The 21,900-nt window shown below is 37.0% G+C and overlaps 1 protein-coding gene across 1 annotated transcript in view; it reads right to left on the bottom strand.

Moving 5' to 3' along the window:
- FANCC (FA complementation group C) overlaps positions 1–21,900 on the bottom strand; it is an 89,244-nt gene that overhangs the window by 30,254 nt on the left and 37,090 nt on the right. Inside the window, exons 5-8 of the mRNA XM_054054737.1 lie at positions 9,497–9,616; positions 8,641–8,705; positions 3,811–3,975; positions 1,361–1,517 (exon numbers count right to left, since the gene is read on the bottom strand). Of these exons, the coding sequence (XP_053910712.1) occupies positions 1,361–1,517; positions 3,811–3,975; positions 8,641–8,705; positions 9,497–9,616 (507 nt within the window). The remainder of the gene's footprint in view (positions 1–1,360; positions 1,518–3,810; positions 3,976–8,640; positions 8,706–9,496; positions 9,617–21,900) is intronic.

The raw sequence follows: 21,900 nt of genomic DNA, 5'->3' as shown, positions 1-21,900 counted from the left end.
TTCTCTACTCCCCCTCTGAACCTTCTCATCCTGTTGTTTTCACTTGGTATTCCAGCTCCCACTTATGCACTCTCCCTCTTACCAATGCCTATCAATACACAATATTCATTTTCCAGCTGCTCTCTTCTTTATGCCTCCATTCATTCCACTCCTTGTCCACAGGATGTCCTCTCAAAACTAGCATTCAAAGCTTTTGCGCTGGTCTTTCCACTCTCTGAATATCTTACTTTGAAAGCACGAAGTCTTTGGAACAGAGGCAAGTTACAACAACCTAAGTGCGCTAGCACAGTAATGTTCCATTCTTTTCAGGGATCAGGATGTGAAGACAAGGTAAATATGAATATTTTAATAAACCAATAATTAAAATGAAGATTTTACATATATATATAATTCGTAGATTATTTTTTTTTCCTCAGCCACATGTGAATACAACATATATCGTATTCAACTCACAGTGCATCTGATACAGAAAAATTAGGCACAGGCCTTGCATAAACCTGTCTTCTGGAATACCTAGATCCTGCAAATGACATATGAAGTTCTGTTGATACCAAGCACCTATGCTATTTGCAAGTATTACAGTGGATCCCTAAAACAGAAATTTGCAGATTCAATTAAAAAGAAAGAATATTTAAAGATACGATTCTTTTCCTATCTAAAATGCTTACTCTGTAATCAGTTTCATAAGCTGAAAATCACATACCACGTGTTGTTTTTTAGTTCTATCCATTTTATAAAATACATAGTTTGAGTACATGGCACACATGCTATTTCACACTGTAAACAATAACTAATTTTACATTTAGAGTTACAAGCTAACTTATGACTTTCGAAAAGGTATTGTGTCATGTTTTCTCATTGAAAAGATTTTTGGTGCACTGTATAACACAGCATTTGACAAGAAACCTTAATTACAGTTTAGCAAACGTTTTGTATTAAGAATTTTGTTCAGGTTTGCAAACAAAATCAAGTAACTAAGCGGTCCATAATAAAATAATCTACAAGGAATTTCAATTGTTTAAACTGCTAAACTCCCAGGGGTACAGAGATTGAAGTAAAAACAGATTGAAATCCTCCCTGGCTAGTATCTAATTTTTAAGGCAGAGGTAGGTACTCAGCACCCTCTTCAGTCAGATCCACTTCTCTGCATCCATTTCTCATGACTGGATGAAATTTTTTTCTCATCTACCCATTCAGTGTAAAAAATAAAAATCTAGGGACATTGGTAAGACTCAAGATTTTCCTTTTAATTAGCGAGTTACATGTCCACGACAGCAATTTCCCTCAAAGATGCTGACGTATTTGAAAACTTTCTGTCACTTCTGAAGCATGGAAGGGCAGTATTAAATGTTGCACATACCAGTAAGGAGTCTTTTATGATACAAGCCACTTCTTCCAGTGAACACAACTGAAGGGAAAACAGCTGGTCCAAAAGATGCAGTGTAGCTTTTTCAAGACTTGGTAAGTGACGAAGCCAGAGGCTGAAGACAGCTGATTCAGGGAGGGAGATCTTCTTCCTGGTTTAGAGAGAAAAGTATTCTTTTCCCTGAGAAACTGGAAGAAAGGCAAAAAAATGTACCTTTTTTTTTTTTTCCAAAGGACATAGGGGAGAAGGAAGACTCAAAGATCAACCTGCAGCAAGAGGAAGAAAATCTTTACAGTACTTTGTGCAATACGAATTAATAATGGCAAGGAGTAACAGGGAACCACCATCATCTAAAAATGCAACCTTACCATGTCTTTAAAACATAAAACTTTGGTTATGATGGATCCCTGCAAATGGAAACAGAAGGTTTAAGCGTGGAGTTCCCTTCCTCTCTAGAAAAAAGTCCTGCCCCATACTCAGAACTCTCAAACCCAGACTGCTTCCTGCCGAGAAGCCTGCTTAGAAAGTGTCAGCAGCTGACAAATAAGCAGGAAAGTCCTGGATAATTTTACTGCTGTCTAACTCAAAGCATTACCTGTCTTTGCATAGAAGTAAGACAAAAAAAACCACAAACCAGGGTAGAGGTACTTAAGTCTTAAGCCCACCAACACTGACTGGAGCCTTTTAAAAGGTAAGTGGTTAAAGAAGGTCATTGCCTCTTCACCTCAATCTTTCAGCTACAGCTCAGCTGAAGCACAGTGTTGTATCACCAGGAAATCAAAGATACAGTTTATTTTGAGACAACATTGTAATTTGTGTGGACCAGCACAAATCAAAATAAAAGAAGAAGTGACAGAAGCACAAAACATCCTCAAATATTTTTGCAGCTATGACATGAGTTGCAAATTAGAAGGTTAAAACAAAAAACCAATACATAGATAACAAGAAATATGTGCCTTGGAAATCAGGTTAAGACTAAAAAAACTAAAATTAGGCGGTAGAGGATTTATTTTTAGGATTTATTTTAAATGTATGTGTTTTACCATACGTTTGTTTAAATCAGCCTTCAGAATTCTGATCTCCATTGAAAACCTTTATTTTTTTTCCATTCAAAACTATGTACTATCTTATTTTAAAAATGCACATCTGTAGACAAGGAATATATCAAAATACATAAAACTTCAAAATGGTAAAGCAATGTTCAATTTCAAGATGCTGTTTAATTACCTATCACTATTAAAGCTCATATGCGCATCATAGTAAATTAAGAATGACAAGAGATCAATATTGCTACGTTGCTCTTTGTTGTTGGTTTTGTGGTAGCCTGGTAGATATTATTATAACAGGAAAAGAAACATAGACAGAGGTGTTCCAATTCTGAGATTTAAAACCCATAGAGGAAGTAAGCTAGCCATTATCCTTCTGTGACTCAACTTGCAGATGGTTCCACTGGGACAATGCTGAATTCTGTGGAGTACTGCATATTCCAGTATCTAGTAACCCTACTTCCTGGAGCAGGCTTCACTCATATTCATAAGAAAAACAAGTGTTCAGAATACAATGACAAAGCTAGGGAATAGGGAATTCAGTTTTTAAAATGAGGAAAAAAATAAAATACATAATCTTCATTGGAATACCTCAGAAATTGTGATGTTGGGTATAGAGGAAGAAACTAAAACTGATTAAAAAGGAGGTAAATGAATAATTGAGGTAAACTGTTCACAAAGAACCTTCTATAGTATAAAAACTAATTGTTTATAACATGGTCCCTCAGCTACAACTTGAATAAAGAAACTCTCCACCCAAATTAAGTTGTGCTTTCCCTGACACCTCTCTTCCTCCTTGGCATAGCCAAACTTTCTGACGTTCAGCTTCACTCAGTGTTTTTTCCTCCATAGACTGATTTTATCAAAACAGTGGCTTTAGTGACAGAAAAAAAAAAGCAAAGTTAAATTTCACAAATTGCTCCCAGGACTCATTAAAAATAATCTGCTGAAAAACAGGAAAACCTAAAATCTTGAGAAACTATTTCACAACAAAAAAAACCAAACCAAACCAAAAAAAGAGTAATGCGGCTCTCAAAATGTCAAGTTAGGAATGTTCATACACTTCTATGAAAGGTAAATAACATTTCTGTGAAAAGTGATTGCATCTTTCACAAAATTCCTAAAATCTATTAAAGACTTTAACCTCCATTTTAGTGAAAAAGCAGGACAAAGTTCCAGTCAATGTTTAAAGCTCTTATGCCACAATCTGTACAGCAGTAATTAAAAATTCTGCTTTGGCCTACAACCTGAGCTTTGCTATTCATCTGTAAAGGAAATATTTCACTAGATTGCAGGTGTACAGTGCATTCCATATTTAAACGTAGAAAAAAAGCCATTTAATTACATTAATAATATTTATGAAAAGATCATAAAAATTATACAGACCATGCTACTTACTTTAAAAAGGCATCATTTACAGCTTCCAGAAACTCTGAACTGAGAACTTCTTTTGATGGACCTCCATGGTAAAGAAGAAGAGTTTCCAATAATAAACTTAGATCAGGCAAAGTAATGAGAGGAAGACAGAAAAGGGACATCGCATTCACACGACTGGCTGAAACTCTGAGGGAAAAAATACAGATCATATTTTAGAAAAGTAAAAAAAAAAAAAATTATTTAGAAACTGATGAGGTAAAAGAAGCTTAAATTAATTACAGAAGGTTAAATGTAAAAGACATGCCTAAATGCTGAAAATATCTTTATTGGAATGACTGTTGACATGTCATTACATATTGTCTGAAAAATCTTAAGGAAAAGTCAGACAAAATTTTGATGTTCTAGTGGCTCAAACCAAACCACATAAGGAATATCACCTCAATTCTGAAGTGCAGCCAGTTGTGTTTGCTCAGTAACCACACCCTTCTTAGCAGGGAATCCTCTGTGTTTTTCAGGATCAGTGAAGCAAAAGTAAGGAATAGTACAGGTTCACAGCTCCCATGCAGGATTGCTGGACCCTCACAAGAGACCAACTAGCTGCTTTTAAGTCTTCCTGTTGTTTCCTTGATGTCTCCTCAACAGAGACAACTTCTATGAACCAAACAATACAAACCCAGCTGCCTCCAAGTGCTCAGCTGAAAAATTCTTGTCTTACATATCTACAGTTGAAGGAATACAGGACTCCCTTCCTAGCAGGAAGAGAGCCAGTTACAAAGCTCTAGATCCTTTGTTAAGGGCTTCCTTGAGGTTCCCTTGATTGCATCCCTTACTAAAAGAGGTGCGTTCTTTGCAAAAGCCCAAAACTGTTTTCTTTGGGGAGTCACCAATACAGTCTACGAAGAGCTGAGACAGGGATTACACTACAGGCTGCTCTGAGTAAGAGCAAACTCTATTCCCCGACATGTATTAAAGCTACTCCCAAACAGATGTTGTCACGGGCATATGCTGTGACAGAAGTGATATGATTTGTGGACATGGGGTGCCACAGTGAGAGAAATAAAACTTAACACATTTTTCACGATGCACTTTTCTAAGTTAGTATGTAACCAAATACGTGTTTCAGGTTTCTTACACTGAAATACTTCGAGATACATTTTTACTATGAGAAATATTTCTGTAGGAACAGTAATCACCAGGCTGATATTTATCAGGATATACATATAAAGTTCACAGACCTGGGACTGTTTAAATCATAGAATCATAGAATCACCAGGTTGGAAAGGGACCCACTAGATCATCGAGTCCAACCATTCCTAACAATCCCTAAATCATGCCCCTCAGCACTTCATCCACCTGTTCCTTAAACACCTCCAGGGAAGGTGACTCAAACACCTCCCTGGGCAGCCTCTGCCAGTGCCCAATGACCCTTTCCGTGAAAAATTTTTTCCTGATGTCCAGCCTGAACCTCCCCTGACGGAGCTTCAGGCCATTCCCCCTTGTCCTGTCCCCTGTCACTTGGGAGAAGAGGCCAGCTGCCTCCTCTCCACAACCTCCTTTCAGGTAGTTGTAGAGAGCAATAAGGTCTCCCTTCAGCCTCCTCTTCTCCAGGCTAAACAACCCCAGCTCTCTCAGCCGCTCCTCCCAAGACTTGTTCTCCAGCCCCCTCACCAGCTTCATTGCTCTTCTCTGGACACACTCCAGAGCCTCAGCATCCTTCTTGTGGTGAGAGGCCCAGAACTGAACACAGCATTCGAGGTGCGGTCTCACCTGTGCCGAGTACAGAGGGAGAATCACCTCCCTGAACCTGCTGGTCACCCCGTTTCTGATACAAGCCAAGATGCCATTGGCCTTCTTGGCTACCTGGGCACACTGCTGGCTCATGTTCAGTCGACTGTCAACCAACATCCCCAGGTCCTTCTCCTCCGTGCAGCTCTCCAGCCACTCTTCCCCAAGTCTGTAGCACTGTATAGAGTTGTTGTGCCCCAAGTGCAGGATGCGGCATTTGGCCTTGTTAAACCTCATGCCATTGGTCTCAGCCCAGTAGCCCAGCCTGTTCAGATCCCTTTGCAGAGCCTCCCTACCCTCCAGCAGATCCACTGAATATTCTCCCTAGTCCTCCTTTTATTGTTAATGTATTTATAGAAAGATTTTTTATTATCTTTCACAGACTTAGCCAGTTTGATTTCTAGTTGGACCTTAGCCCTCCTGATTTTTTCCCTGCATGATCTCACTTCCTCCCTGTAGTCCACCCAAGACACCTGTCTCTTCTTCCAAAGCTCATAGATATTCCTCTTCTTTTTGATGCCTCTCAAGATCTCCCTACTCAGCCAAGATGTTTTTTTCCCACACCTGCTCCTTTTCCGGAACACAGGGATGGCTTGCTCCTGAGCTGCTAGGATTTCATTTTTGAAGAGCACCCAGCACTTGTGGGCTCCCTTGCCCTTAAGGACTGTGTCCCATGGGATTTTGCTAACCAGCCTTCTGAACAGTTCAAAGTCTGCCCTCTGGGAGTTTAATGTGACTGTTTTGCTAATCTCTCTCTTCATCTCACCTAGAACTGAAAACCCTATCATCTCATGATTGCTTTGTCCCAGGTGTCCTCCAACCGTCACATCCCCCACAAGGCCTTCTCTGTTCACAAACAGCAGGTCCAGGAGGGCACCCTCCCTTGTCGGCTCAAAATGGAAAATCTTATGGAAGTTAGTTAGTGGAAATCTTATCTGCTAGAACAATGGGGAGTTGACAGAATCACTAGTCAGTCACTAGGCTTTATTTCGCTCTAACTATGCCTCCAAATTTAGCTGGAATGGCTCACTTTGAAAATGGTGGATGCGTATACATCCAGATGAAGCAAATACGCTTGTTGAAGTATTTTCAGTTGGATATGGAAGACTTTTTATCTTCCTTTACAAAAAAAATACTGGCACGCTCTCATGCGCAGTTTATTTGCTGCAACATCTTATTCTAAAAGCGGTTTCTCGTCTTTGATCAATTAAGGGAGTTTATGTTAAAGTTTGTAGAATGCCTTTGGGCCTTTTGCAATGAAAACTTGATATATGGACATGTTTTATAATGCTAATTTTCATTTATTATTAATGCTAGTATTTTACAGAGCTTGCTCTGAAGCATTGAATCTGGCCATTAACAGTAAGCATGAATGGTAGGAGATCATTCCGAGGCTGACTGGCTGATCATCTAAAGAAACAGACGTTGGAGGTATTAGCATTCTTATTTTGCAATAGGGAACTGTAGTACACAGCAACTGAAGAACCTGCTTGTCCTTGTATGAGCTTTGTTGTCATGCTAATCAGCTGAACCCAGACCCCATAGTCCAGTCCAGTGCCTTAACCAGACAGACGTTCAGGAAATCACATGCACACCAGATGTAAGTTCTTGCAGATGCTTAACTGCAACATAAGCAGGTGGTAAGTGCCCTTTCTGAGTATGCATGCTTTACAGAACTGCGGCCTCTATAAATATCAGGCCCTGTGTCCTTTGTTAAGGACATTCGATTTGAAATAGTAGTCTGTTTGTGATCTACTTTTTAGGCTTAATCTGAAGCCCAGCAAGTTAGTGGAAACCTTAGCAAGGACTTCACAGTTCTTCAGTATTATCTCAACACATTCAGAGTGGATCTTTGCATTAGTCTGCATATTACTAATGTTTTTGCGGGGTGGGGTAGGGTGGGAAGAGGAGTGCCTGTAAAATGCTAAAAGAAGTTGCTTTATTTTTTTGATATATGCCAACAAGAATGTTCTAAGTTGGAAAGAAACCACTTATATATATGGGAAGTGTTTAGCTGAAACTGAAGGTGCTACAGGCAGGGAGAGAAGTAACAGCATTGTTGCCTTTGCCATTCAGAAAAAAGTCAGTTTCAGGAAGGCTGAGCAACTCACTAGTGATGTTACTGCGTGGATTAGTGTGGAATCAGAACAGTGCACCTCCCCTCAGTGTGATAAGGTCATTTCAAAGCCAGTGTTCATGATAGCGCTCAAGATCTATGATCTGCATTTCAAGGTCAGTTGAAAGGCATAAATTACACAGTGAAAAGGCAAGATCATGTAAAAAATACTGGCAACAATAGCATTAGGGAAATGCATTCCCTTTTTTATGGTCACAGATTTTGACTCAATTATATTGTGTGGACAAAGACGATGATTATTCTCATAACCTACACCTAGATATGAATAAACACACACCCACCAGGGTTGTAAGGTGATTATGAGACTCTCCTGATGGTCTGGAATGGAAATCTGGCCAATCTTAATTTCTTTCCCACCAATTTTCTACGAGTTTCATCCTTAGAAAACCAGGCCAAAGAAGCAATTAAAGGGTGGAAATACTATGTGCTTGGGTACATTTTAAATAGTTGTATACGAAACAGGCAGTATTGCCACAGTGCTGTTTGGTACCATACCAAGGAAGTAACAAAACGAAAATTAAAGGTTCCTTAAATGAGCGTGGACAAATCTTACCATTAATAACAAGTACAAAGTAACTCCTTCTCGCTCATACTAAACTACCGCTGTGCCCCTCCCTGAAGCATTCAAGGTCAGGCTGGATGAGGCTTTGAGCAACCTGATCTGGTGAAAGATGTCCCTGCCCACACCAGGGGAGCTGGACTAGATCTTTGAAGGTCTCTTCCAACACAAACTGTTCTAGGACTCTCGGGTTAACTATGAACTCCTACATGAAGCACAACTTAACAATCTTGTCCACAGCTGAAATTATATATATATATATATATCCAAAACTTTCCACATGAGGTTGCCCAGGTCTGTGAAAAGCTCCTCACTGAACTATAAAGACCCAAACTAAAACATACCAAAATGATGTTTAGATAATACCTACCTCCCCTGAATATTAAGTCCATTGAACTGATTTCCTTTGAGTTCTGTTACTAATAAACCGACCACCTGTTAAGTAAAATAAAATAAAATATGAAATAAATTACACACACTGCAGATAATTAGACTTTCGTTGCATGGTTCTCTGTGTGACTGACATACTGTGGAGGTTAATAATTCTGTGTGTTCAGTCAGTTTGATATTTTGATTTTTAAATTATTGGTTTCAAATTAAAGCTGACTAGATAACTGAATAAACTGTGCTGTAATACATTTTTTTGAACACATGTTGTATACTTTCCACTTGAAAAGAAGCTATTCATTCTAGCACTACTTCCCCAAGACCTGAGGTAAAATCTTCAGAAGCGCATGGCTAATATTTTTATATGCTTTATCTAATTTAAGCCAACATATTCTAAAATATCATTCCCATTATTTTTGTATATTCAATGTAGAAGACACTTTTCCTTAGATTTAGGGGTCACCCACCACTTTAAATGAAGTACGCACATTCAAAGAAAAGATTTCAGAAGTTATGTTCTAATACACAAAATACTACATAAAATTAAAACTTCACAGTGAAAAAAAATTAATGACAGGACACACATTTTTGTGTTATAACACAACAGCAACAGAAATTTTGTTCTTATGACCATCTATTACAGTATAATCTAATAAAATATTCTTGTTTGTCCAGAGATCTCCCACTTCAATTTTTCCCTTAAAAGGCTGTAAGTAACTGAGGTAAGAGAAGATAAACAAAGTTCAGTTCATGTTCCTTATAAAAATGACAGCTCCGTGTATGTGCTTATAAACTAGGGATTTATTATTAACAAAATTTCAATCACACAAAATACTTACATTTTTAACTAACTGACAATAATAATCTGCTGATGTGTAGCCAAGAGTTGATATGAATGTACTGGTTTCAACTTCATTACTTTCCCACTTAGAAGAAGAAAGGAGATGGCACAGCAAACTCTGTGAGAAATCAACAGAAGGGCAATAAAAAAAGTATTAGGCTACAACATGCTGTGTAAAAGAACTGAATGCTGTTGAACTACATCTGGGGTAAGATCTTTTGATCCATTATGGCCATTTTATTCCATCCACACACAAGAGCAGGCAGTTCCCATCAACTATAAGGAAAATGCTGCAGCTGCTACAATCAAGGGTGTGTTCACAGACTACATTATTTCAGTAGCTCTGCAGTAGCAGCAGAGGCCATTCATGTCAAAACCAGACAGACTTTTGGTACATTTGAGTTCTCTGGGAGCTATTTCAGTCTAGTATCCTCTCGATAGCAAGAGTCATGTTGCTACACAACAAAAAAACTCACTTGTAGTCTTGAACAAGTACCATGATCAAGAAAAAAATGCACAAGGTTAACACTGACTTTTCTGCATCATTCCTTCAAGCGGCCCCAGTACTTTTGATGGGATTCAGGGTCTGGCCTAATAATTTAATTTGCTTAATTCCCTCATTATCTTGAAAAGACAATGATAAAATTTTTGTTTGACATTTACTTCTCTACCAATTTCACTACAGAATGCTTTAAGTCACACTTAATAAAGCCTTCTAAGTATAGGATATAAAAGTCAAAAACAATCATTTGATGACGGATTCAGAGTAAAGTTGATTAACACATTTGAAACACTGTTTCTGAAGGCACTTACAGAGGATTCTAAATGCAGCATTCTGGTTTCATGGATTCCCAGCACTTCAGCAGTACACTACTACTGTCTTTTGGATAGATTTCATATCCTAGCACCTTTCCAACTGAACTACTTTATGCAAAACTGTGTAAAATGTTGAGCAGGTTTTTGCATCCTACTGTCATAAAGGAGTAGAGGTAGTTTTATATTGCTTATCAAATGATCTACCTTAAATTTGCTACAGTTTTCTTCTTATCCTCTGTTGCTACACACTGATATAACAAAAGCTACATCTTCTTTCTAGAGGTTCATTTCAGAGCTTTATATATCATTGGCACTTAAAGTGTAAACTAAGTTATACCTGGTATGGCAATAAGAAACTTTGTAACACAGGGTCAGGAACAGCAGACACTGAAAAAGACTGTCACTTAAAAATGTATATAATTAAAAGGGGAGTTCAGATATAAGCTCTGTGATTTCCATGGTCTTCAGAGTTACACTCTCCGTATTCTTTTTAGAAGAGGGATCTGATGAAAGATTATATACTGGAAAAAAAACCCAAACACTTAGCTCATTTTCTGCTTTCAGAAATCCAAATCAAATATTTACATATGCTTTTGTTGAACTCCTTAAGCAAGTGTTTTGGAAATCCTGGAATTAGATGTATTATGCATTCCATGCTTGTTTGATGCAAGAGAAAAGATACAATCAGTAGAAGCACACCACATGTCTAAGAAAATAGGTTACTATCTAAATAACTAACAAGCATTTTGGACAGCTTATTTATTGTACTTTTGTTTAGGATTATTTTACTACCTAAGTAAATGCCTAAATACCTTTTCTTTCTTCATTTTAAACCTTTTTTCCTATATAGCACTCCACAAGAGAAACTGCTGTTTTACCACCATCTGATGACTTTCCTAAAACTAAGGAGGAAGGAAATGCTGTGACAACAGAGTTTCAGATAAATCATTTAAATGCAACTTTTGCATTCTTAAGAAAAAGATATAAAACGGGAATTTTCAAAATGTACAAGCATATGCCAAAAGTGAAGGCCAAAATCAATTAAACTGTACAGTCTCCAAACATCCCTTAATCAATTTGTTAACATGGAAACATATATATTATTGTCCTTTGCAACTACTACTACCATTAGAATTTGTTTTCAGAACACTATCAGTATTCAGACACGTAGTCCCTACAAAATAGTACAATTTGCGTACTAGAAGGCGATATTGGATCAGACTGCAAGTTGGAAACAAAGAGTTAGCAACAAGAAACTACTTTCATTAGAGATAAGGATGGGGATTGAAAAGTACAAGGTTTGTTGGATTGCTCAATGTAAGACTTGAAAAAAGCTTCACCACTGAGAAGAACAAACATAAGAAGCTGTGAAAAGGATGTGACAGGTTGACATGGCAGGTAACAGCTAAACAAGGGAGGAGTTTAAAAAACAGTAATACTACAAAATGTACTATGTAGTGAGCCTCTCTGTAATCAGAATTTAGCTAAGGATAAAACTAATCGATCATTCTTTATGTGAAGTGTAATTTCAAAATTGCTTTCACCCTAGCCTTGTGTAAAAGTCATCGTTAATCAACAGAGGAAAAGACAAGACAAAATTACTACACGTTATCAGTCTGCATATGGCCTGCAATATTTTCTTGTTTGGTTGTGTGTTTTTTTTAATTTAGTTAGTTGGTTCATTGGAGTTTCTATTTTTCTTTTTCTGAGCATTTTATTACACTCATGCTAGGATTTTACAGATCACTTCAGTCATTTTTTTGGAACATACAAAACCTCTGAACAGCCAGAAGTGGGCAGGGGAAAGTTAGGTAAGGAGATACTGTAGTCAAGACTAAAGGAGGTATTTAGGTATGTATGAAAGAAAGGTTTGTATTAAAGGTAAAAAACATTTTGAATTCAGCTCTATGTCTTAGATATTTCATTTTGCAGATGCTATTGCCAGTGCAAAGCCTGAGATATAACTACATGCAACAAAGATATGAATTTGGTAACCATAACATAAAGCATTTATCTTTTAAAGCAGAAATGCTTTCTTCAGTCCAAAACAAGTCCAGAAAGTTTTCCTTTCTAAAAAATGTAGCTCGTTTACTGCGCATAATTCTTCTACTACTAATGATAATTCTTTTCCTACTATATATTGAATCAGCAGAGAGCTGTCTGAAAGAAAATATTGGCTACTCACTTTCACACTTGATGAATGGACTGTTAGATGTCTAAGGAATTGGCTAGATGGCTGTGTCCAAAAAGTTACAGTGAACAGCCCAATGTCTACGTGGAAACCAGTAACAAGTGGTGTCCTTCAAGGGCCCATAGTGAGACCAATGCTACTTAATATCTTCAACAGTGGGATGGGATCGAGTGGGACGGTGGGACAGTGGGAATGAGTACACACGCGGTAAACCTGCAGATAACACCAAATTATGTGGTACTGCTGATTAGTTTGAGGGAAGGGATGCCATCCACAGGGACCCTGACAGAGAAGTGGGCCTGTGTGAAGCTCATGAAGTTCAACAAGGCCAAGGGCAAGGTTTTGCATCTGAGTTAGGGCAATCCCCAATACCAACACAGACTAGGGGAAAAACGTACTTCAAGGAATCCTGCAGAGAAGGACTTGAAGTTACTGGTGGATAAAAAACTGGACACGAGCCAGAAATGTTCACTTGCAGCCCAGAAGGGCTTATACACTGCAACAGGTTGTCCAGAGAAGTTGTAGATGCCCCTTGGAAGCTTTCAAGGTCAGGCTGGATTTCAGCAACCTCGTCTAGTGAAAGGTGTCCATGGCAGGAGGGTTGGACTACATGATAGTTGAAGGTCACTTCCAACCCAACCCATTCCATGATTCTATGATTTGTGTAAGGCAAACTGTTTCTTGAAAATACTCTTTCAACTGTTCTGGCTGAAATCTGTTCTAGCACAGTCCTCTTGTAACAGTACACTGCTGTGTAAGTACACAAATAGTGTGGAAGGAGTAGCATAATGGCCATAAATAAAGCTTATACCTAATAACCTCCAATTAAAGACATTTTTTTTCATATGATTTTTCCAGCCACTTAGCAGAACAGCTGGGTAAAGCAAACTCAGCTGTTGTGAGAAATACAATTTTCCAGTTAGAACATGGAAAGGTAAAATAAGCAAACTATTCCAAGAGTTAAACTCTAAGGAGACAAACTATCTTAGAACAAAGAGATCAGCAGGTAATGATTTTATTATTATATTTGTTCATCCTCTTTCATCCTATACTTCATTCACTTAATCATCAAAAATACAGTATAAACCAGGAATGGCCATTTTTTAAGTAAATAGCACTGAAAACTGTTTGTTTTACCTCAAGCTTCTGAGTTCACAGCGTTTAAATTCCAGTAATTCTCAAATCTAAAGGGACTGTATCAGTATTTATTTCACAACATACTGCAGAACTTGTTTAGAATAGCTCTGAGGTCAAGTATAAAACAAAGTTTCCTTATATGCAAATTTCTCCTTTCTCTTACAAAATCAACTGTTTCAGATAACATTATAAAGAAATCTAGAAGGTTTCAGGAAATTTTCTTACAAGGTTTCTTACAAGTTGTTATAGAAGTACTAGTAATAGGTTCCATTCTTGCTTTATGAAGCTCACAAAGCATTGTGGAAAAGAAAAAGACATAATATTTTACACAGTGAGGATTTGTGAGGTGAGAGAGACCAGTAATTTGAGAATCATGACTTTCATGATTCGAGAGATCGTTTCAAACCCAACAGAAGATATCCAAGAATATGATGTGAAAGTTGTCAATACTATATTCATTCCTTTATTGATGATCTCAGTCTTAGGCTGTTCCAGCAAAGAAGACAATTTGAGGTCTACATAAGTTATTTCTGGCAGTAAATCCATTACCACCCACTGCCTAATCCACAAATGCCAGAAAAGTGGATGAGTCTGTGGCAGAAGTGCTGCATTCAGAAGGAGAAATAACAAGGTGTAATGATTATGGAAAATAAATGGCAGTCAGGCATACTGTGTTATCTGAAATTACTTCTTTCTTGATTTCCCTTACTACTGATTAAGTAGGAGGTAGGAAGGAAACCACCTTGGTTCTAGTTGCAAGAGAATTCATCCATCCCCATGGCCTTGGATTAAAGTCTGCAACATAATCCCATTCAGCCCAAAGTGGAATTAATGAATTTTCATAGACCCCTCCCAATGACGAACTTCCTTGAACAACCTTGCCAGTGGCTTTACTTTATTGATGCAATTTATACTGAGTAATGCTATAGCTAACTCTATTTAACATCCACTGCTGCACAGAGATTTCTAATACATACAACATGCAGATAATTCTAGGAACGCTTGCATGAATATATAAAATCACTTACTTCATCAGTGTAAATGCAGTCCTTCATATTTACCAGATTTTGTTGTGGAGGCCACCTGATTTAAGATTAACTCTGCTGACTTATAGATTGACTATAGGGCTGTCCCGTATTAATTCACTCAGGGAAAGTGGAAGGATTGAGAATAGAGTTGGAACTGAAGACTTCTGAGAACACAAAAGGACAAAACAAGCCACTATTCCTTGGTTACCACCCACCTCTATCTAAAGCAACTGGAAAACACTTCCTACCTATCACTTTTCAATTAATCTAAGCTAACTCTTTTAGTGGTCTTCTTTAAGTAACAAGGGCTCATTTCCATGAAGTTTGTTTCTCAGAGACAATCATCTCTTGCAGAACACGTGTCTATGAAAGCCTGGAAATTTTTTTTCTGGAGCAGAATTTGCCCTTCCACAGAGATAAGCAGCACAGCACTGGGCAGATACCAACTCAGCCAGTGTCCACAACTCCAGAAAGGGAGAGGAGGTGCTTTAGTTTTGTGATACCAAGCAGGCATCCAAAATCTCTGAAGCCTTCTCCTCCTTTTTTCTGTAAGAGGAAATATCTTCCTGCTCATATTGATGGGGAAAAATACAGAAGCATGAATTAAAGGCCAAATTACCTTTGAAATTAGACATCAACACATAAATACACTTGCTTTTTCTTCCAGGACCACATGACTAGTTTTATGCTTGTAGCTATATTTGTGTAGAAACTATGCTGGAACTTATGACACAGTTTCAAAGACATTCCAGGGAACCCAGATAAATTTCTGGAAACTTCTCAACACAGTCTCTCCAAAGTGTTTATGACTCTGAATGTCCTCAGAAGCAGATGTGAAAATCAACAAGGGCAATATATTTTGGAGAGAGAAGATGGATGCTTTCACTGGGATAAGCTATTCAAACCTGACGCTGATTAGGTCTTCTCAGTGACACTGCTTGGCTCTTTTTACCAACTTGGATGAGTCATTCAAATTGACAGGTAGAACAGGAGGGAAGAGAAGGATCTATCATTTATCCTGAAGGATATTTCTCTTTAGCATATTATTCTTGGAACACAAAGTATCGTTATTTTTTGAGAAGAGATCATTAGTGACATTTTGCTGAAAACTATTATCTATGTGAATTTGTTGGAATTTGTACAACACCGATATTCAGGCATAAATTTCTAAAATCTGGTCAAGTAACAGGCTTATTTCTGACCTTTCCATCTGCTTTGACAGGAACCAGATTTCCTCAGCTCTGCTAAGAAAAAGCAGATATAGTAAGTAAAACTATATCTTATTCAGAGGAAACACTGGAAATAAGTGCTATTTCCTCTTTGGATTTTATCAGATCTTAGAATGAGTATTTCTTGTACAGCAATGATTTCAAGAGCCTGTACATCAATTTTGTTCTTAAGTGTTCCTTGTACAGTCAGATGGCCCATTGCTTTCAACAAAAAGTCTAGAAAACAAGAGATATTTTTTTTTTCCAACCTGGCTTTAAAAATACTTCAAAATCAATTACTACATTAATGACAAATTAGATAATATGATTCCCAATCATTATTAAAAAAATAAAAATGTTATGCAATAGATACTATTTCTTTCTTTAAATAAGTAGGATAAGAACATCCCAAATTACTTTCTAAATTATTTAAACATAGTCCTCAAGAAGCAACGTATACACATTGCTCTGATGTGTTCAAACGTACATTAATGTGTTTGTTTGCTAGCTTTCAGCAGTTCAGTCCAAAGCAAATTCCTGCAGATATTTTTAGCAATACTCTCTTAAAATCTGAAGGCTTAACAGTTTTAGTGTGTCCCATACCCTCTAGATTATATGACTAACAAAACCCCACAAACAGGTACGGTATTTTTAGGATCTTTATGCTATGAAATAAACAGCCAGTTGTGGAGAATTGTAGTGGCTATATGTCTGTCAGTTACAAGGCAGCATGCTCGTTCTGAGACTGTCTCAACACTAACCATTTATGAAACCAGTTCTGTGAGTAGGATGCTGACATTACAGAATCCATATTATTTCCACACACTTATCCAATCATAACAAAGTCTGTGACTTCTAATTTTGCTTACACAACCTCCTGCTCATTTGCTCTTTAGTTCCAGGAAGACAGAAAACTCATTTTCCACAAACCAAAACCAAAATGTAAAAGAAAATAAAGTAGCAAAATATCATACAAATTTAAACATAATTCTGCTTTCAAAATACTGTCCTATTTCAAACAATTTTGTTTTCTCCACATTTTATAAAAATATCAGTGCATAAATTAGAGGAAATTATATGGCATATATTTGTTAACACCTTAATTATTAGTAGTATGTCAGAGTGGGTTTTATAAGCTTGTAAGAAAATGTCCTTTAACTACTTACCATCGATAACTAAATTTCTGCTTTAAAATTAAAACTGGTTAAAACACATTTCAAATAGACAAAACGTTATACTATGTGCACACATATATTTCAATTATTAGCTAGTCAACACAGCCTCCCACTTCATCAAACTGAGTCTATTTCCAGTACCCACTCAGATATTTTGCACAAAGAAATCACTTCAGTTTCAACTACGAAAGCTTAGAATATTTTTCAGTAATTTACTGGATCAGGGCCAAAGTGCCTAGGCATAGGGTGGGGAGCAGTTTTCTTCCTATATTTCTTTCTGACATTTACTGTCAGAAACTTCTTTTGTTTCAGCACAGTTTATGGATACATGCATTTGTGGGATGGTTTTCATTAGCTAGATTCTATACAAGCACAGTAAATAAAATTCCTGGCCTCAATTACATGTTTATGATATACTGAAGCTTCTCAATTTTCTTCTTATTCACTTGGAATGACAATCGAACATCTGCTCACATCTAAATTTCCAGTGATTGCCATGAAATACTATTTTATTGTAAACAAATTATTCTGCTAAACACTCCAGAAACAAGGATCCTGTCATTTAACCATGTGATCAAATTACAGACAATCTACTGATAAATTATTAGACTGAATTAATGTTACTTCAGAGTTAAAAAAAATAATAATCAAGGAATTCTTTAACAAAATTAATGTTGGCATATACACAGACTTCAATGCTTTTCACATAATCCCAGACAGGAAACCATTGGTTCTATACAGTCCTCTACACTGTATCTGATGCAATAAAGCCTTTCACTCTGTTCTGTCCTTGAAGCACGTAAGCAGGCTCACCTTCAGGCACTGCCTGCAATAAAACTGCTCAAGTGCTCTTACACTAAGCCAATTTTGTTAACTTTGCTTCAACAACTATAATTGGAATTTTCTTTTTTAAAAAAATAATCATGGCGAAAATACATAAAAATCTACTAGAAAATTTTACCTTAAAAAAACCCAAACCAAAGGCCATTCAGACATTTATGCTTTTTCCTTATAAATTAATGTATTCTATGGATTGTGTTAATCTTGCTGATACACGTGGCTTTTTAAAAATACCAGGCTCATATTCTACCTCTGTTTCTTAAAATGGAATAAAAACATTACGTACTCCCATCCAATTAAAAATGAACCCGATCGTAATTTCCAAATGGTAGGAACAAAGAAAGTTATAAGAAAGGAGCGGGGGGAAGCAGCATTGTTTTTCCTCCACCAGTTCAGGCTCACTTAACTTCTGTGAAACTAGCACAGGAAAAACATGTTGCTCTACTACTGTGGCTAAGACCACACAACTTTTTAATGGATGAGATCCAAAGCCTAAGCTCCATCTGCAAATCACTAACAAAACCCTTGGAAATCATAAGAAAGAAACGAAAGAATTGTGGAGTTGGCAAGCTTTGAGTCTACTCTTGGCCTCAGACAGGAAAAGAAGTTTCAAATCTCCTTTTCTTTCTCCTCTTTCTTTAAGAAACACCCACCTAGAAAGTGCTATTACTCTTTGTATTAAAAAAGGGGAGACTTTTGCTGCTGAAATAAAACACACATTTACACTAACTTACAAAAGGAAATTCAATAGCTTTACCAGAGTCAACCGTAAATCTTTTCTTTTTTTTTTTTTTTTTTTTTTTTTAAAGCTTTCTGGTTTAACTAGCCAGAGATTTAGAATTAATTTCCTTCTTCCCTCCACAGTTTTTAAAAGCCAAAATGCCAGCTTCCCACAGAAGAATTCCTTAAATCCAGAAAAAAAATATGTGGAAAACAGGTATGAATAAATTTAAGATCAGAAAGACTGGATGCATCATAAAATTGTTTCACTTTTAGTTTAAATCTGCAAGTTGAGTAATTTATAGGAAAAAGATAATCCAAACCTTATGCTCTTTTCAATGAATATATGCACACAACTTAAGGTTTTTATACTTCCAACTGGTACATATTGCAAATACCCAAAAATCACCTAATCTAGGATGATATCCAGGAGAAATTACTTTTCATCACTTAATTTTGGACTTTATAAATATAAAACTGTTAGAAGTTTATAGGGGAGAAAAATGTTCAGTGGACATTTCAGCAAAAAAGCACAAAATACACCTATAATGGTGATGTAACCACTGCTGGTCATTAGTTATACTAGGCTGAGCAAAAATATGCCATGAGATTTTCTACAAATAGAGATCTCCTTTTATCTGCCAGTAACAAATCATTATTCTTCACTAAAGCCACCTGGCACTACTAAAATGCTCAGAGAAATGGCAGCTGGCTAGTGAATTGTGACGCTTGCTGTTAGAACTCAAGCAGCTTTGCAGGAAAGCAGAATCCTTAAGTTTCTGATTTTGTTCTTTGAGATAGTTAGCTGTTGTTTATTTTGACACAGAACTGAAGAAATTATTTATATCCACATTAGCTTAGCATTCTTGAAGTATCACCCATTTGAAAAAGACGAAGAGGTCTATTTTACCCCAGCCTACTCGTAGTATCACACTATTTTTAACCAGAACATGGCAATACTTGCAAATGTGCAAACATTGCAAATTCTCTTACATCCTACCAATGTATTTATCTATAGGTGATTACAGAAGGTCCAGATCAGCTTAGAACATTGATTCACAATGGGGTTAGTGAGAAGGCTAACTAACTGTTTAGATGTATAATCTTCAATAGGTTAGAAATGACCAAGAACTCCCTCCATCTGACTTCACAAAAAAAACGAAAGAAAAACAACAACAAAACTGCTGTTAGTGAAGCCAGTAAAACTGCAGGACAACAAGCATAAGAAACAGATTATGAGCTGCGTGTGAAAACCTACCATCATTCTTAAATGTTCTCTCACTAAATTAAAAAGAGCCAGCCTCAATCTCTTCTCGTATGAATATCTCTTAACATCTTCAATCACTCTCCTGTCCTTAATGAATCAAACTCGTTCAGAACATATTCTAATTCTCATTGCAATCTTCCCCGCTTTCCTTAGAACCGACCAATTCTAACCACACCTAAGAATCTTACTTTTTAAGTCACTAGAGGCAGAATTGTATATCAGAAATCTTAAAAGGCACATATGTCAAGTCTTAAGCAAGATCGCTGGAAGCGATGGGTTTCCCTGGGTGGGTTCTCAGTGTAATCACACACACTTCAACAGCTGGTGCAGCTGAACAAAAATGTTAAACAATGCTACTGAAATCACCCCACGGCTGGCCCACGTATTTTATTTATGCACAGGGCATACGCACCAGCCACATGAATAAACACGGCCAGCAGCCCTGAGGACTGCGTTTCTTTTTCCATGTTGGTACTTGGGACACAAATAAATCACACAAAGCACAGAGAAAAGTGCCTTTATCACTCATTACCCCCCTGGGACGCACTGCAAGGCAAGCAGACTTGGTTCCCAAAACTGAATTTATACCAATAATTTAAAAGCTGAAAGGTATCATATCACTTTAGAAGTTCATTAAATCATTGAGCTCTAATTAATGATGTCAGACTTAAGAGTATCTTTTGCTTTGTTTTGATTCGAAGTAAAACTGATTTTCAGCTACCCACTACCCAGTGAAAGTTAAGACACTTCTTTCAAGCTCATTTACATATTTAGTTCTACATATCCAAACAGACAACGTAAAAACTCATCTATCAAAATATATCCTTTCCTGCCATTACACCTACATAACGGAATTATAGTGTCTGTACTCAACTGCAGCTGATTTAAACACTCCAAAAAAGCCTGTAAATGCTGAGTAAGTATTTGCATGACACCTAGCTTAGTCATGTAAATCTGTTTCACAAAACTCAAGATTCCATATAAGTATGTGCCAAACATTAAGGAGGTGAAATCGGCATCCAAAGCAATAAACTGGCTGCCAGGTGAAGAAAAAAAAAAAAAAAGTAGTTCCTCTTCAGGAAAAGTGCTGTGCTAATGGCTAAATTGACACTAAAACAACGAAGAGGATAGGCTTTTAAAAAGGATGAAATACTATACAGCACTTAATGTAAGTGCAGAGGTTACTTCTCATCGCCAAAAAAAAACCAAGAAAAAATCAGGTTTTAAAGTAGCATATATTTTAACAAAAAAAAAAAAAAACCCAACCAAACAATTTTTTGAAGAGTCTATACATATCACATTATCTACTATTTACTTAATTAGAACTGCTTTGGTAAGAAGCATGACCTGTACGGCTATGGCTGACAGAAGTAAGCAGCCAAAACGAGGGGCGAAGGGGAGCTATGCTTTCTGAAAATTAAAAACCCCTAAAAGTCTGTGGAATGCTGTTTACTTCAGCTCTGTTTTACAACCACTGCTGCACAGAGAAGCGATTGATTGAAATGTCTGCAGCCCATGGCCACCCACACTATGGGAAGCACTATGATTAAAGAGAGAGCCACATTCTTGTATCTGCCAGCAAAGCCTGCTCCATGCTGTAATTATTATACTTGCAGTCTTCTTATAATCTATTGCATCTGTTGTGGCAAGTCCCCTTACATTGTCCAACAAGAAAACCATTGAACATGAAAAGCAAGTAATTTTTAATGTGCACAAATGACTTTAAAAACTAGACACTTTAAATATTTTTCTTTTAAGTTTACAAAAACATTTTGCCTTATAGTGTAGCCAGTGCCATAGTGAAAGGAGATCTGCCATGTAAACATTAACTTTAACCAACTTATGAGAAGACATAGCCTGACAGACCATGCTTTAGCCTCATATCTTTATAATGATCTAAGCCATTGCTTTAGATCTTTAAAGCACAAAAACTATGTGAATTGTGGATTAGACATGTACCTAGAAAGCACTAAAATATTACAATTACATCTGTCATTTTGTTAAGTGGTTACACAGATTA

This window comes from Cuculus canorus, chromosome Z (genome assembly GCF_017976375.1).
Source record: "Cuculus canorus isolate bCucCan1 chromosome Z, bCucCan1.pri, whole genome shotgun sequence".
Lineage (NCBI taxonomy): Eukaryota > Metazoa > Chordata > Aves > Cuculiformes > Cuculidae > Cuculus > Cuculus canorus.
The sequence above is the reverse complement of the archived record's forward strand: the minus strand, read 5'-3'. Positions and strand labels throughout refer to the sequence as shown.